Raw genomic sequence first — 16,717 nt, forward strand, 5'->3', positions numbered from 1 at the left:
TGACATTTTTAAAACCAACTAGAAATAGAAGGAAACTTCCGTAAACTTCTAATAAGTATTAACAACAAAACCCTACCACAGACATCAAAAATAAAGGTTCATTATTAAAATATTTCACCCAAGCTCAGGGATGAAAGAATTATCACTGTATCACATAGGGGGTTCCTCAGTGGTTCAGCAGTAGGTAAAGAATCTAGCTGCGGTTCAGGAGACGCAGGTTCAATCACTGGGTTGGGAAAATCCCCTGGAGGAGGGCAAGGCAACCATATTCTTGCCTGGAGAAGCCCATGGACAGAGGAGTCTGGCAGGCTACAGTCCATAGGGTTGCAAAGAGTTGGGCATGACTGAAGCGACTGAGTCCATGCACATATGTATAGAGAGAAAACTGCAAAGGAAGAAATAAACCTGTTTTTTCTCATCTTGTTGTTCTGTCACTCAGTCGTGTCCAGCTCTTTGCAACCCCATGGACTGCAGCACGCCAGGCTTCCCTGTCCTTCACCATCTCTCAGAGTTTACTCAAACTCATGTCCATGGAGTCGGTGATGCCATCCATCCATCTCATCCTGTCGCCCCCTTCTCCTCCTGCCCTCAATCTTTCCCAGCATCAGGGTCTTTTCCAGTGAGTCGGCTCTTCTCATCAGGTGGCCAAAGTATTGGAGCTTCAATTTCAGCATCAGTCCTTCCAATGAATATTTAGGGTTGATTTCCATTACTAAAGCATTTTCTAAAATAGCATAATCAGTTTGAGTCCTACTATGAATATCCTTTTCAGTTTTGTGACCCATGCCTACTCTTGTGTTTTACTACACTCCTGTCCTTTTCTCTTTTGCATACAACCCATCAGTATCTAATAATGTACAGTGTAATAACTTGACCACCTCACTTATGGTCTGTTTCCCTCAATCAGGATAAAAATTTCAAGGTGGCAAAATCATTGTAATGGTTTGTGTACTGACCTAGCCTCTGCACCCCAGGAAAGGGCATGACCCACATAAGCTATAGAATGAATGTTTCATGAAGCACTCAGTGTCTCTGTAATATTCCTGTCTGTTTGAACCACTCTCTGTCTTCCCTTCATTTTCAGTACCCCAGAGTCTCAAGCATAAAAACAACAATTGTATTTTGAAGACAAGACTAACAAAGGAACTAAAAGTTTCACACAGCCATGTGTACGACTTCTCCCACTTATGGGACCTCAGTGTCCTCCATTTAACTTCCACTGGGATTATTGTTCATTTTGAACAAGTGATTTCACTCCTCTGTTTCTGCCATTTCTGTTAGATACCATTCTCACCTTAATAGCTTTGCTCATGTGCACAATTCACAGATGGTTTTCACAGATACTCACCAGTCCCTTTGCAGACCTTGTCACTGCTATTACAGGTGACATGGTAATTACTTCCTAACAAGGAGATGAGGTCATAGAAACACAAAGCCTTATTTCAGGGTTGAGATGCCCCTTTTCACACCTGCACAGCTGCTGCCCAGGCATCTACTGTGCTGACGGGAAACACCAGTCAGGTAAGTAGCGATGTGTTTCAGGTAAGTGTCAGATTTTGAGACAAACTTCATTAGAAAATTCAGTCATCCATATGGAAAAAAATTCTGTTTTGGGGGACTGGAATATAAAACCATACACACACGTGTAATACAGACACATTCAGGACAGGTTTTTACTTTTTTTCTGTTTCATATTGAAGTATAGTTGGTTTATAGTGTGCTAGTTTCAGGTGCACAGCAAAGTGATTCAGTTACACATACACATATATTTTTCAGATTCTTTTCCCATGTAGTTTATTACAGAACACAGTAGAGTTCCCTGTGCTATACAGCAGGCAGGATAGGCTGTTTCCAGGATACCCTCAGCATAGTGCTACCCTCATTCACCTGTATTGAGACCACCTGCCATCTCTCTTTCTCCTTGGTCTCTAACTCAACACAGGGAGCCTCACAGTTTTCACTGTCATGGTTTCATGCTACAGACAAATGGCCAAAAATAAGATAGAGAAGATAAGCTCCCAGCAGCTGAGCTGATATCTGGTGTCTGTGTTTTGTTTTGGGGGCGGCGGGGGGAGAGAGTATGTTGGGTTAAAAGCAATCTGTCTTAATATGCCTTTAAAGTTCTATTCTAAAAAAAATAATAATAATAAAGTTCTGTTCTTATTAAATGAAAGTTAATATTTATTTAGAGAAAAGTAAGGTTCATTTCATCTCCTGACATCTCCCAATGTCAGGGAAATTATTTAAAGAAACGTGTGGCTAACTATTGTATTTGACAAGAAGTTATAGGGACATGTTGGATGTTTTCCGCCCCACACCAGAAGCATTATGTATCTTCAAGATATTTTATTATTAGCAAGAAATGGCTTTAGATATCATAATCTTGGTATTTTAGGTGGTTGTTACCACAGATTTTTTAAAATTGAAGTATAGTTGATTTACAATGTTGTGCTAATCACTGCTGTACAGCAAATATATATATAGACATATATATTTTATTCTTTTTCACTATGATTTATCGTGGTATACTGAATATAGTTCTCTGTGCTATACAGTAGGACCTTGTTTATCGATTCAAAAGCTTACATTTGCTAACCATAGACTTGTTCAGTGTCTAGAAAGACTCAGTGCGGGGGGCAGGGGGAAGAAACGTGTCTTAAAATTATGTACTATTAATACATGCCTTATTTCTTTGAAAAATGTATAGGAATTTGAGTTTTCATTTAAAATATTTGTATATTCTTTTGCCTTATGATGAAAGTCTTATTTGCCAATTATATTAATACACTTTGCATATGTTTGTTAATGCCAAATAACTGGCAAAATGTGAGTACGGACAAATGTTTAATATATCTTATTTTCATTTTTTTCATTATTTTCACTTTTATTTTCATATATGCCTCTGTGTAACTTGCAATGTTTTTTTTACAAGTATACATAGAACATCATGCTGATGGACAACCAGGGAGATTTTTTTCATTTGAATCTTGATATCTAATTTTGATTAATATTTTTCAACAATTATGTGACATATTTATATGTGTAAAACTCCTTCATGAAGCCTAGTTTATCCTTCTATCCTGTGAAATCTTTGCCTCGATTGATATTCCTCTACTTTCTTAAAAAGAAAAAACTGGAAACATACACGTGTTTTGTATCTTACATTTTTCTTCTCAGAGTGTACTGTGGGGGAAGAGCTGTATCAGTAGGTAGATAACTCCCTCACACATCTCCGCAGCCTCAGAGTCTCCTGTTGTCAGTTTGGCCACTTCCACTCATTCAGCAGGTGACTTCATGATTGTAGTCTTCATTTCTATTGCCTTTGCACACATGAGCAAAAATTCTAAGTGCCCACTTAACGTGAGATTATACGAGATGCAGGCTTAATATTGAAAACTGAGGGACATGGCGATTATGACACACTTCTTTTCATCCTTTTAACTCTTCATTTCTCTAACTTCAGTAAAATGAGTGCCCTCTAGGCATGGATGTGATGTTTTCTGCCAGCTTGGAAATGGGGACTATATTTCTCATTCAGACAGGAATTGGCCTCATGGGAAATATCTCCCTCATTTGTCTTTATAACTTCACTTTGCTCACTGGACATAGTTTGAGACCCATAGACCCAATCCTCATGCAACTGGTCATCGCCAATGCCACGGTTCTTTTCTCTAAAGGCATACCACAGACACTGGCAGCTTTCGGATGGAGGTATTTCCTGGATGACACTGGATGTAAACTTGTCTTCTATTTCCACAGAGTAGGCACGGGAGTTTCCTTTAGCACCATCTGCCTCTTCAATGGCTTCCAGGCCATCAAGCTCAAGCCCAGTATCTGGAGGTGGATGGAACGCCAGATGAGAGCTCTAAGATTCATTGCCTTCTGCTGTTTCCTTTGCTGGGTTGTGCACATCTTGATAAATTCATGTGTTATTATGGTAGTAAAGGGTCCACTGAAGGAGAAGAACTTCAGTATGAGAAATAATTATGGATACTGTTCTTGGCATATGATAGAGGGTTCTGTAGGCGCATTATACACAGTCACGTATTTTTCCCTTGATATTACAAGTTTAGGTTTTATGGTTTGGGCCAGTAGCACTATAGTTCTTTTCCTGTGCAGACACAAACAGCGACTCCAACACATTTGCAGCAATCGACTCTCCCCAAGAACTCACGTGGTCAGAGCCACAGGCACGGTCCTGATCCTGGTAAGTGCCTTCGTTACATTCTATACAATCTACATTGTTTTGATAATTTGGTTGACTCTAGTTGCAACCCGAGGGCAGTGGATGGTGAACACCTCTGTCCTTCTGGCCACAAGTTTTCCAGCATTCAGCCCCTTTGTGCTCATTATCAAGGACACTCGTATCTCTCAGTTCCGCTTTACCTGTAGGGCAAGGAAAACAGTTTGCTAACGTGATCGTCATTCTAGAGTCTGTTCTCGGTGGCATTCAAATATTTATCTCAACATCTGTGAATATTTTGGGGCCCTCTTAAGTGCTGGATATTAATTAACCCTAAAAGGAAATATATTATCAGTTTCTAATGGCCAGCATTAAGTATTTAAATAATTAAAAATTATTTTCATCAGCTGTTTTCACTCAAATAATTTCAAATTTTTCTGACTTTAAATACTGATAGCTTATTTTTTTTTAAAGGTCTCTTTCTCTCTGGATAATTGAGTGTGCTCTATTTTTTAAAGTCTTACTCAATTTTTGTAATTGGAAATACCAGCAATTTTAGTAAAGTCTAGATATAATGTATATACATGTGTAAATATCTATATTGAACTGCCAATAGCATTTATTACATACCTAAATTATGAGTCTTTAATCTTACTTAATTCCAAAATTATCAAATCTATTTTACTGTTGTTTTTTAAAGTTAATGTACACATGTTCAGTGATTTCCTTTGCTTATTTTAAAGTCTGTGAGAAAACTATCATTTATTTTATACTATTTTTTTTTAACATTTAAAAGCAGTATGCTGCGGTCAGTCACTTCACTCGTGTCCAACTCTTTGCAACCTATAGACCGTAGCCCACCAGGCTCCTCTGTCCATGGGATTCTCCAGGCAAGAATACTGGAGTTGCCATGGCCATGGCCTCCTCCAGGGGATCTTCCCAATCCAGGAATCGAACCCATGACTCTGGTGACTCCTGCACTATAGGCAGTTTCTTTGCCCACTGAGCCACCTGGGAAGCCCATTAGCACACTAAGACCCTCTAAACCTTGTTCCCATTAGCTCACGGTATCAGAATATGGAGAAGCAAACCTACAGATCTGTCTCCTGACTACCTTCATAAGGCATGTGACTGGTCTGTTATCAACAGCGCACAGGCTTCCTGAATGCATGGTCTCTCCAGCCCTGCAGAGCCCATTAAACTGCTGCTGTAAACGACACATGCAGTAAGCAAGAGCATCAGTATAAAGACAAATGCTCACTGAAATGTCAGAGCAGCATTTCACATACTCCCACAAAGCACAGGATATGAACGAAGTGAAGAAGAGAACCAGAAGAGATCGTGTCCTAGAGCAGGGCTGGTAGGCACTGTGAGTGGGCTGTGCAGCAGTGTCTTGTGTGTGTGTGCGTGTGTTAGTCACTCAGTGGTGTCCGACTCTTTGTGACCCCACGGACTATAGCCTGCCAGGCTTTCTGTCCATGGAATTCTCCAGGCAAGAATATGGAGTGGATTGCCATTCCCTTCTTCACAGTGTCTTATACAGGAATTATTAATTTGCATGTCATAGGTCCAATTTATAAACAATGATGTTCTGTTACTTAATCATGTCTGACTCTTTGCAACCCCATGGACTGCAGCACACCAAGACTCCCTGTCCTTCACTGTCTCCCGGAGTCTGTTGAAACTCATGTCCATTGAGTAGGTGATGCCATCCAACCATCATCCTCTGCAGCCCCCTTTCCTTTTCCAGTCAGTTATAAACAATGATCTCTATTAAATGTTAACCTGGAAAAAAAAATGATACTGATTTGTGTTTTTCTGTTGACCATTCTTCTATATTTTTTCATTCTTTTATTTTTAACGCAACTTTCTTGAACCTTGTATTGATAACTCAGAAGAGAGCCCACCTCTTGTTAAGTGGCTTGTAATAGGAATCTTTAATATCTTAAATTAGGTTAATAGTTTTTTAAAAAATAAGCTATCTCACAAATACCATTAACATCCACATACTCTATCCTCCTTTGTATCAGTTTATGTAGTTTTCAGAAAGTTTGAAGAATTCACACCATCCTTGACACTTGTATAATTACTAATATTGTGTCCAAAATACATTAAGTTTGCCCTATCATTTGTGTTCATTTGGTCCTTTCCACCTCTAATAACATATCCCCATATTTGGTGACCAGGGTAATCGGGAGGGAGAAATAGGGGGAAGAATGGGAATTCCTAGAACACAGGCTTTGTTGGGGTTTCTGCATTAAAGGCAAGGCAGGGCTGGGTTAAAAGCCTTTTTCCTAGTCATCTCGTTCCTGGCCCTGGGTTGATTTAGGACAGGAGAAACATGCGTGTAAGTGGAAGGTGGCAGAGCCCTGAATCTACACTTGAATGGTGTGCTCCAGGGAGGCTATTTATAGTAGAAACACAACTCGTTGGCCCTGTGATCAGTCGCTGCCAAACTGACAGATACAGAATCTAAGAAAGTATCCATTAGAGAAGCAGAGAAGGACCATAACTCCAGACAAAAGGAGTTTTTACAGGTCGGCCCATAATTAGGTTTACTCTTTTTTATGGCATTAGCCAAGAAAACATCTGTAATTTGGGGGATCAGTAATATTATCTTGGTAGAGTTGTAAAGTATACAAAAATTGTGAGATCTACAATAAATCTTGGTTTACGTCTCAAGGGAAGTTTGTAGGCCCAGCAGTGGTGCTGTGGGAGGGTGAAAGATGATGATTTAGTAAAGTTCATGTAAAGATTGGTGATATTTGGGTTTAACTAAGGGGAAGGAGTGGTCATGGTCGGAGATACAGAGCAGGAAATTGTGGTGTAAATGGAGGGGCTGGCAGGAGAAGGCACTCGGGACTAAGTATTCCTCTGCCCAAGAAGTAGAGGGGTTGGTGGATCTGAGTCAGGTGCCTCCTGTGGAAATCATTAATTTCTACTAATATTTAGAATGGCACTGGAATTTCCCTGGCGGACTTAGTGGTTAGGCCAGGGTGCTTCCACTGCAGGGGACAGGGTTCCATTGCTAGACCTAGATCCCATATGACACAATTAAGATTCAGTGCAGTTAAAAGTTCTCTCCAAGATTTTCATCGAGGTAGTCATATAGACAAAACATGTAATAAAATAAAAACTAGGCACTGTGCCAACACTCTTTCAACATTTTGACTATAATCACGCCTCCGTTTATACATTGAGAATCCTGAGTTTAAGGCCACTTCTTTTACTCCATTAACCGTAGAAGGCTTTGCTCTTATCTTTAATGTATTTCATCCTTGTCTGCCCACAATACCACTTAGCTCATTTCTGGATATTAGGATGCACCGACCATCCCTGCGGATGCCGCCATGATGGAAACACTTCCCAGACTGACAGGCTCAGTAGGTTGCAGACAGCGTGGGGGATGAGCTAACGACCAGAAGAGTAGCATTTCCGATAGCGTGAAACGTGTGGGTGTGGGACTTCCGGCATCTTGCACATGGCGGTTATTATGACTGTTTTTGATACCATTCGCTGGATCAGAGGTTCGAGGTCGCTTAAAATGGAAGAGAGGAAGAGGTCCCCACTGCACAGTGGTGGGTCTGACGTTCACTGTGGGCGCTGCTGAGCATCCGACCTTTATCTCCCGGGTAGCCCCGGCACTGCTCCGCCCACACGTTCCCACGGCCGTGCTGAAGGCCCAGGCCCAGGTGAATGTCGGTTATCCAAACCCTCAGCCTTAACCCTACTTAAAAACGAAGGGTCTCCAGCTCGGGCTATAGCAGTGCATGCTCCTGTTTCCAGAACAGCCGGGCAGTTATAGATATAGGGTCCCCAGTTCTGACAGGGAATGATGAAATGTGGAAGAGTGTTACAGGCACCGGGATATGCATATTCAAAGCCTTGGAGGTACACGTGAGTCAAGAGCATTCTGGAAACCTGGGTTCCCTCTCGTGTCCGCAGGAAGCAGTGTGAAAGGAGGCACACCGGGATAGCAGTCCAAGCAGCTGGCTCTTCAGTAGGGGGCTCCTGGGAATCATATTGGAAGAGAGGAGGGACTCTGAGCTGTAGTTTTCAAAGTATTTGAGATGTTGCTCAGGGCGAGCAGACTGGGAGGGACAAGGCATGATGAAAGTGGAGGGGGTGGGGTGGGAGGGGAGATCGGGATGGGGAATATATGTAAATCCATGGCTGATTCATGTCAATGTATGGCAAAAACCACTACAATATTGTAAAGTAATTAGCCTCCAACTAATAAAAATAAAGGAAAAAAAAAAGAAAGAAAGTGGAGGGGGAAAACCAGTGACAAGGCCACAGGAGGGCAGTTCTGGCGGTGGACAGTTCTAGAAGTGGTAGTAGCCTGGAGATTAATGCAGGTTTTTGATGGATCTTAATGATCGAAGTAAATAACCACTCAGATATTTTGCCCAAACACCTAGGAGAATGGAGATGGGGAATTTGGTGGGAGAAACAGGATTCAGGGATGATTATGAGTTGGATTTTGGATATGGGGATTCTGAGATCCCCAAAGTGAAGCTGGCACATAGGCAACTGGATTCCAGGTCTGGAGTTTTGAGGAGGGACCCTGAGGCCTGGACCAGAATCAAGCCTGGTGCTCAGAGTGGGAGACCAGGTTTCACTGTCAGATGGATCCTGAAGAGTAATGTGGTGAAGGGCAGAACTGAACTGAGTATGGCTCCCTCAGGCTGCCTCTAGTGGGGAGGAGTACTCTGGTACAAGAAGAATCTGCCAGAGGGGAGAGCAGGAGGAAGTAAAGAGCCATGCCTGGAATGGAAATATTGTTGGGAAATGTGGATGCTCCTGTTTTCAGTAGACTCACATACACTCCCTGTAAACAAGGGAAAGGTCAGCCAGGCTTGCGGAGCAGCCTGGGCCCAGTTTTGAACAGAGGGGCCTCAGCTTTCTCAGGAAATTTCAAATTTAGAACTGGCTGGACTTAAGGCTATCCAGGCACTTAGTAATTGATTGAAATTGGTTCCAAAACCCACAGAGGATACCAGTTTTGCTTTTTGGAACTTTCTGGGATTTTTAAATATTTTTGATCCATGGTTGCTTGACTGCAGATGCAAAACTGGTAGATATTCAAAGGACCAAGAATTTTTATTAAATATCACATTTTCTTAAATGCTTAAAAGGCAGATAAGAAGTACCCAAATTTTAAAAAGCTCATCACTTTATTTACACCAAAGTCATTTCCTGAAGTGTTAATCCTGTGGGCAGAATTAGCTCACCTTTACTGTTTTTTAAAGACATACATAAATTTGCTGCTTTAGCCATCTCTAAGTACATTCTTTAAAAGTATAAAGTACATTTATGTTGTTCACAGGATTCACCCATGTTGTGGCAGTTATCAAAATTTCCTTCCTTTTTATGAATAATATTCCAGTGTATGTATACAACACCTGTTTGTCCATTCAGTGGTTGATGGACATTTGGGTTGTTTTGACCTGTGGATATGGCGAATAACACTGACGTGAACATGGCTGTACAAATGTATCTTCATGTCATTGCTTTAAAATGTTTTGGGTATATGCTTAAAAGTGAAATTGCTGGGTTATATGTTAAATCTGTGTTAAATTTTTTAAGATTTTGTCATACCATTTTCCATAGCAGCTCCACCATTTTACATTTTCACCAGCAATACCACAAGGGTTCCAAATCCTCCATACCCTAGCCAACTTCTACTTTCTTAGAAACCTCTAAATACACAGTTTAGTTTTGTTAACTAAAGTCATAAAGTTGTGAATTACATCCACAAGTCTTAATCATCTCTCAACTAGATATCTATAACTTCTAATATCCTTCACTCATTTTATCTACCTATCTTCTCCTGTTCTGGCAATCACTAATCTGTTGTTTGCATCTGAGTTTGGTGGTAGTGTTGATTTTTTATTTAAGATTCTTGAACAACATGGGTTATAACTGCCTGGATTCACTCACAGAGGGATATTTTTCAGTAAATACAGAGCACTAGATGATCTTTAGTTGCATGAATGAAGTTTCCACAAATGGGAAACTTCAGAAAGGACTTAAGCATCCACAGATTTCAGTATATGCATGGGATCCTGGAACCAATCCTCTGTGGAAACTGGAACCAATCCTCTGTGGAAACTGAGGGACCACTAGATTTGTCTTTCTCTCTCTGACTTATTTCACTTTAGCACACTGTCCTCAAAATCCAATCATACTGTTGTAAATGGGAAAATTTCCTCCTTTTTTATGGTTGAATAAAACTGAATAGTATTCCATATATATGACATGATTGTCATCCAGTCATCTATCAATGGACACTTAGGTTGTTTCTAAGTCTTGGATATTATAACTACTGCAGCAATAAACATGGGGTACAGATCTTTTTGAGATGATTAGCTCAATCCCTTTAGATAAATACACAGTGATGGAATTGCTGATTTTATGATAGTACCATTTTTGTTTTATAAGGATTCTTCATGCTCTTTTCCACAGTGGCTGCAACAATATACATTCCCACCACCAGTGCACAAGGGGTCCCTTTTTCCCACATCTTCACCAATACTTATTTCTTGTCTTTTTCATAAAAGATATAATAACAGGTGTGAGGTGGTATGTCATTGTGATATTGATTGGCATTTCCCTGACCATTATTGATACTGAGCATCTTTTCATGCAGAAGATTCCCATTTTTGTATCTATTCCAAAAAGCTGTGTATTCAGATTTAACAGATAACAGTTTATACCAAAAAAAAAAAAAAAAAAAAAACGGCAACAATGTACTCATGATGCATTTTTAAACACACTCATATATGTATGCTTATGTAAAACTAAAATGAGAACAATAATATAATGGAGAGAAAGCAATTACACATGAAGCCATAAAGTGTCACCTGAAAGTGGACTTGAATTAGTTTTAAATACATATTGGAAACTCTAGTGCAAATACATTAAAAATTAAAAGGAACAAAGATAGCTGATATGCTAACAAAGGAGAGAGAAAGGATCATACAAAATGCATCATTAAAACCACAAAAAGCAGACTGTAAGATTAAATAGGAAGAACAAGGGCAGTGAAAAGAAAACAGTAACAAATATGTTAGATGTTTATCCAACTGTATCAATATGTTAAACATCAATAGTCTCAATGCATCAATTAAAAGAAGGATTATCAGACTGGATCAAAAAACAGGACTCAGTTATATGCTGTCTCCAAGAAACTCCCTTTAAATACAAACAGGCATATAGATTAATAGTAGGGACTTCCCTGGTGGTCCAGTGGTTAAGACAGCCGCCCCCACTGCAGGGAACATGCATTTGATCCCACATCAAATCCCTACATACTGAATCCCACGATCCCACATACCGAACAATCAAAAAATAAATAAATAAATAACTGTACTAGTATCAAAACAGATTTCACGTAAGCAAAGTTATCAAGAATAGACGGTCTGAATGGGTCTACATCTATTAAAGAAACTGAATCAATGATGAATATACTTCCAAACTTCCTGGAAATGCCATTTGCCCAGATTGCTTCACTAGTCAAATCTGACAAACATTAACAAAGAGATTATTCGATTCTCTAATTGTTTTCAGAAAACAAAAATGAGGAAATAGTTTCACACTAATTCCATGAGAAAAATACCAAAACAGACAGTACAAGAAAACCACTGATCAATACCTCTCAAGAACATAGTTGCAACAATCCTAACAAAGTTATCGGTAAGCTGTTTCAAAAACTGCTGGAAAAGAATTATACACTGTGATCACCTGAAAATGATCCAAGGAATGCAATGCCGATTTAACATTTAAAAACTAATTAATATAATCCATGTCATCAGCAGGTTAAAGACCAACTCTTGGGGACTTCCCTGGTGGTCCAGTAGCTAAGACTCCATATTCCCAAGGCAGGGGCCTTGGGTTCAATCTATGGTCAGGGAATGAAATCTGACAAGCCTCAAACTAAGAGTTTGAAGCTGCAACTAAAGATCCCACATAGCACAACTAAGACCCGGTGCAGTGAAATAAATTAAAAAACAAACAAACAAGAAAACAACTCATGATCTCATCTATTCTGACAAAATCCAACATTCATGATAAAAATCTCGTGATAACCTAAACACAGAAAAATATCTTCAGATTGATGATCTAAGTAACATCCTACACCTACTATCACAGTTACAAGAGAAAAACTAGAAACTCTCCCTCTACAATGAAGAAGGCAAGGATGTTCCCTCTTACAACTCTCTTTCAATTTTATATTGGAAGCCAAAACAAAGGCAATGAGAGAAGGTTATATAAAGGTATACTGATCAGGAAGGAAGGAATAAATCTCTCTTCATTCTCAGGTGACATGGCTGGTTATGTAAAAAAACAAAAAACTAGATGAAGAAAAAAAAAATTCTGGACCAAAGAAGAAATTTATAGCAAGGTGTCAGGATACAAGGTTAATATACAAAAATCAACCATGTCAGTATCATCAATGAACAAATGAATTTGAAATTAAAAACCATGTACACAGTACCCCTCAAAGGGGGGATAAAAGAGAAAGAAATACTAAGTTATAAATCTACCAAGACATGCACAAGAAGATCTACATGAGATGAAACTATAAAACTCTGATAAAGAAATCAGAAATTCCTTGGTGGTTCAGGGGTTACCACTCCCTGCTTTCACTGCAGTAGTTGGCCTGGCTTGGATATCTGGTCAGAGAACTAAAATCCCTCAAGCTGAGCAGTATGGACAAAAATCAAACACTAATAAATCAAAAAATTAAATAAATAGATATTTTATATTCATAAATAGGAAGACCCAGTATTGTCAAGATGTCAGTTCTGCCCAAATTCATCTATAGATTCAATGCAATCCAGATCAAAATCCCAGCAAGTTATTTTGTGGATATAAATAAATTGATCCTAAAGTTTATCCAGAGACACAAAAGTCCAAGAATAACCAACACACTACTGAAGAACAAAGCTGGCAGACTGATACTACTCAACTTCAAGACGTAGTATCTAAAGTAATGAAGCCAATATGGTATTGTTGAAAGGATAGAGAAACTGATCAATGCACAGTACTGAGAGCCCAGAAATAAACCCAAAATACACTCAACTGACCTTTGACAGATAAGCAAGCACAATACAATGGAGAAAAGGGACGTTTTTGTAATAAGTGGTACTAGGGCAACTAAACATCACATGTCAAAAAATGAACCTAGACACAAACCTTATACCCTTCACAACAAAATTAACTCAAAATGGACATAAATGTAAAAAAAAAAAAAAAGCTTAAAATTTACTAAGAAAACAAAAACCCAAATACTAAATGAGAAAAATCCCCTAATAGACACCATGTTAAAAGAAGATATACAGATGACAGATAACTATATACACAAAGCAAGGAAATGCAAATTAAACTGAAAAATACACAATGTTACATGCCTGTAAGAAGGGCCAAAATCCAAACATTCACAACACCAAATGCTAGTAAGGGTGTGGAGCAATACACATTGCCTTTAACTCACTGCTGATTTTCACTCACTGCTGATTGCAATGCTCACAGATGCCACCGTGGATACAGAAAATTGGAATCTTGGGAAAGGGTCTTGTAGGTGTAAGACTAGTGAAACAATGGTGCCCTGCAAGACTTAGGGGCCTCGGGGGTCATGGCAGTAAGGGGTAGGGATGCACTCTGCCTAACCATAGTAACTGCAACACATGACCAAGGAATTTAAGAAAGTAGTGTCCATAGTCCCCGTGTGAGAAGGACACAGCAGCCCTTGGGGAAAAGGAGAAAGGCAGAGCCTAGCTAAGAGGATAGGGTTGGGTGTGAGGGTCTTACCCAGCATGCATACAAGTGTAAAGTTCTCCAGCATGACATCAAGGTACAGGTATATCTGAGCCTCATCAAGAAGACACCATTTCTCCTGAGAGAAGTACGCAGTCACACCTTCAAAGGTCACACTACCCTGGTATAACAGGCACAAATAAAACCATGGACAGTCTCACTCCTAAAACCCACCATCTAACCTGCCACACATCTACACTATTGCCCAATCAGATGGAGCCACCTGAGTCCTGGGGAAGAAAACCTTTTCTTCCCCCACAATAGTAAAAAAGACGTTTACCAGTTTTCATAATAAATAGACAAAAATAAAAGACAATTACAAGCCTAACCTGATTAACCTAACAATATAAAATAATTACATACAATTTGGGGGGCGGGGTTCAAGCAGAGTGACAGCAAGGAGATCCAACCAGTCCATCCTAAAGTAAATCAGTCCTGAAAATTCATTGGAAGGACTGATGCTGAAGCTGAAACTCCAACACTTTGGCCACCTGATGCAGAGAACTGACTCACTGGAAAAGACCCTGATGCTGGGAAAGATTGAAGGCAGGAGGAAAAGGGGACGACAGAGGATGAGATGGTTGGATGGCATCACAGACCCAATGGACATGAGTCTGAGTAAACTCCGGGAGTTGGTGATGGACAGGGAGGCCTGGTGTGCTGCAGTCCATGGGGTCACAGAGTCGGACACGACTGAGCGACTGAACTGAACTGAAGCACAGTGATGAAGTTAGGTAGAAGGGCATACACGCACATGTTTTCATCTGCCCAACCAGCCTATGTCTTTTGGGAAAGGCTTTGTTTTCTGATGTGAACCTCCCATTGCCTCCAAGAAACAGGCAGTCATTTCAAGCTTAAATCCTGCTCTTCATTCCCACTGAAAAGGAAGCAGACCAGAACTTACCTAAACCAGCTAGGCCTCACCACACAGAACATGCACATACTGGTATGGGATCCAGGACCATTGGTGGAAGGAAATAAGAACCCTCTTCTTAGAACCCGACCTGAGCTCAGGCCCCTGAGTATGGGGTTCTTCTGGGTCCCAAAAACAAAGGGCTAGGAGAATGGCAGGTGAAGAGCCCCAAGACCCTCCTCAAATACAGAGAGGTGTATGTGAGGGTGAGAATGAGTGAGGGATTGGAACAACCTCCACTTGCCCAAAGTGCTTCTTCAGTCTCTGGAATGTGTAAGAAAAGGCAGGCTATGGAAGGCAGTGACCATGGCAGTGTGTCAGAGCCTCATGCACTTTTCCACATGCTGGGTAAGGCCTGCAGGCCCACCCCTATCCTCTGAACGAGGCTCCTCTCCTTTTCCCTGAGAACAGCTCATCCTTCTCACAACTGGACCTCTGCCCGGTACCAGAGCCAGGTAACCTCGGGCGGACTGGCAAACCAGTCCTCTGTGCCTCTGTTCCCAGTGCAATCTATCTCTTACCAGTAGTGACTTTGGAAGAGTCACAACTTCCCTCTGCCTCAGTGACCTCATCACCCGCTGAAGTCTGTGCTTCCACTGAACAGGCTCTGGAGTAATTTTTAAATTTACTTTTAATGGGAGGATAATTGCTTTACAATATCCTGCTGGCTTCTGCCATGGAGTGTTTTTAAAAGCCTAATTCAGGTGATGTCCATCCTGTGCTCAAACCGTCCACCACTCCCAGCGCCATAAGAAGGGAGGTACATCCTCTCATCTGCCACTCCAGGTGAGGCCTGGCCTCAAGCTTTCTTCCTCACAGAAACAAGCTGGACTCCGGTTCCCTGAATGGTTCTGCTTCAGTTGCATCTCCAAGCCTCACTCACACGGAAAAAGAGAAACGACCCCTGAAGGTCTCGCTGCGCTGGCGCAAGGGTCTCGGGGTAGAGTGACGTGGACAGGTGCCTCTCACCACTGGCGTTCTTAACTCTCTGTGGAAACAGGCAGGGGAGACCCGGGAGCATGCCTCGCTTACCTGAGGTGACGCGTCCCTCAGCGCAGGCACTGCCAGCCATCGTAACTTCTGGGAGGAGTGAGGCAGTGAGGGTCGAGCTACCGGGTCCCACTCTGCACGGAAACTCCCCGCAGGCGGCGGTGTCCTCGACCCCCAGAACCGCCCAGGTTCAGGGCGCACAGAGCCTCCTCTTGCGCCTCTTGTCCCGTAAGCCCGCTCCCAACACCACAAACCAGACCTTCTGACCAGCTCCACAAACCTCACCGTAACCAAAACGGCCGCCACTTAGGAACCGGGAAGTCCCTCTCCAGGAGGTTCGCGATCAGGGAAAAGCCCCCGACTCGATTTTCAGTGGGTGAACATCTCTGCCCTGATCAGAAATCCTTCTGGGAAATGAAGTGCAAAAGTCTCAAGGAAGGATGCCCAAGAAGCAACTGCGAAAAAGGCAGGCAGCACCCCCAGGAGCACTGGGAAACGACCTGTAGTGCTGGGAAGGGGCTCCAGCCTTCTTAAGGGGGCTGGGACCCACGGGGACGAGGAGTATAAGAGCACTTAAGAATCTAACGTTACTTATCATTGAAGACTTTGGACATGATCTCAGGCACCTTGAAGCCAACCTACGTGTAAATTCACTGGTGGCAGGAAACAACTAAACATTATCCCATTTCTTCTGAAATGGAGAGTTAAAGTCATTTTTTAAGTTTTGGTCAGGAACCAAAATAAGTCAGCACCCTCACTGGCAATGTGGAGAGAGTTTTCACAGGCCTGAGGCAACTGCAGGAGGGAAA

General features: G+C 41.3%; 2 protein-coding genes across 3 annotated transcripts in view; one reads left to right on the forward strand and one right to left on the reverse strand.

The window, feature by feature from the left end:
• Nucleotides 1-16,717, reverse strand: part of LOC133054980 (zinc finger protein 134-like) — a 54,557-nt gene that overhangs the window by 15,633 nt on the left and 22,207 nt on the right. The window lies entirely within an intron of this gene.
• Nucleotides 3,485-4,874, forward strand: LOC133052454 (vomeronasal type-1 receptor 1). Its single transcript, XM_061137367.1, has one exon. The coding sequence runs from the start codon at nt 3,485-3,487 to the stop codon at nt 4,412-4,414; it is 930 nt and encodes a 309-aa protein (XP_060993350.1). The 3' UTR covers nt 4,415-4,874.

Source organism: Dama dama, chromosome 4 (assembly GCF_033118175.1).
Source record: "Dama dama isolate Ldn47 chromosome 4, ASM3311817v1, whole genome shotgun sequence".
In the NCBI taxonomy this organism is placed as follows: Eukaryota; Metazoa; Chordata; class Mammalia; order Artiodactyla; family Cervidae; genus Dama; species Dama dama.

Bases quoted from the DNA above. Each gene is read 5' to 3' on its own strand.
- LOC133052454 (XM_061137367.1), top strand. From the start codon at position 3,485: ATGGATGTGATGTTTTCTGCCAGCTTGGAAATGGGGACTATATTTCTC.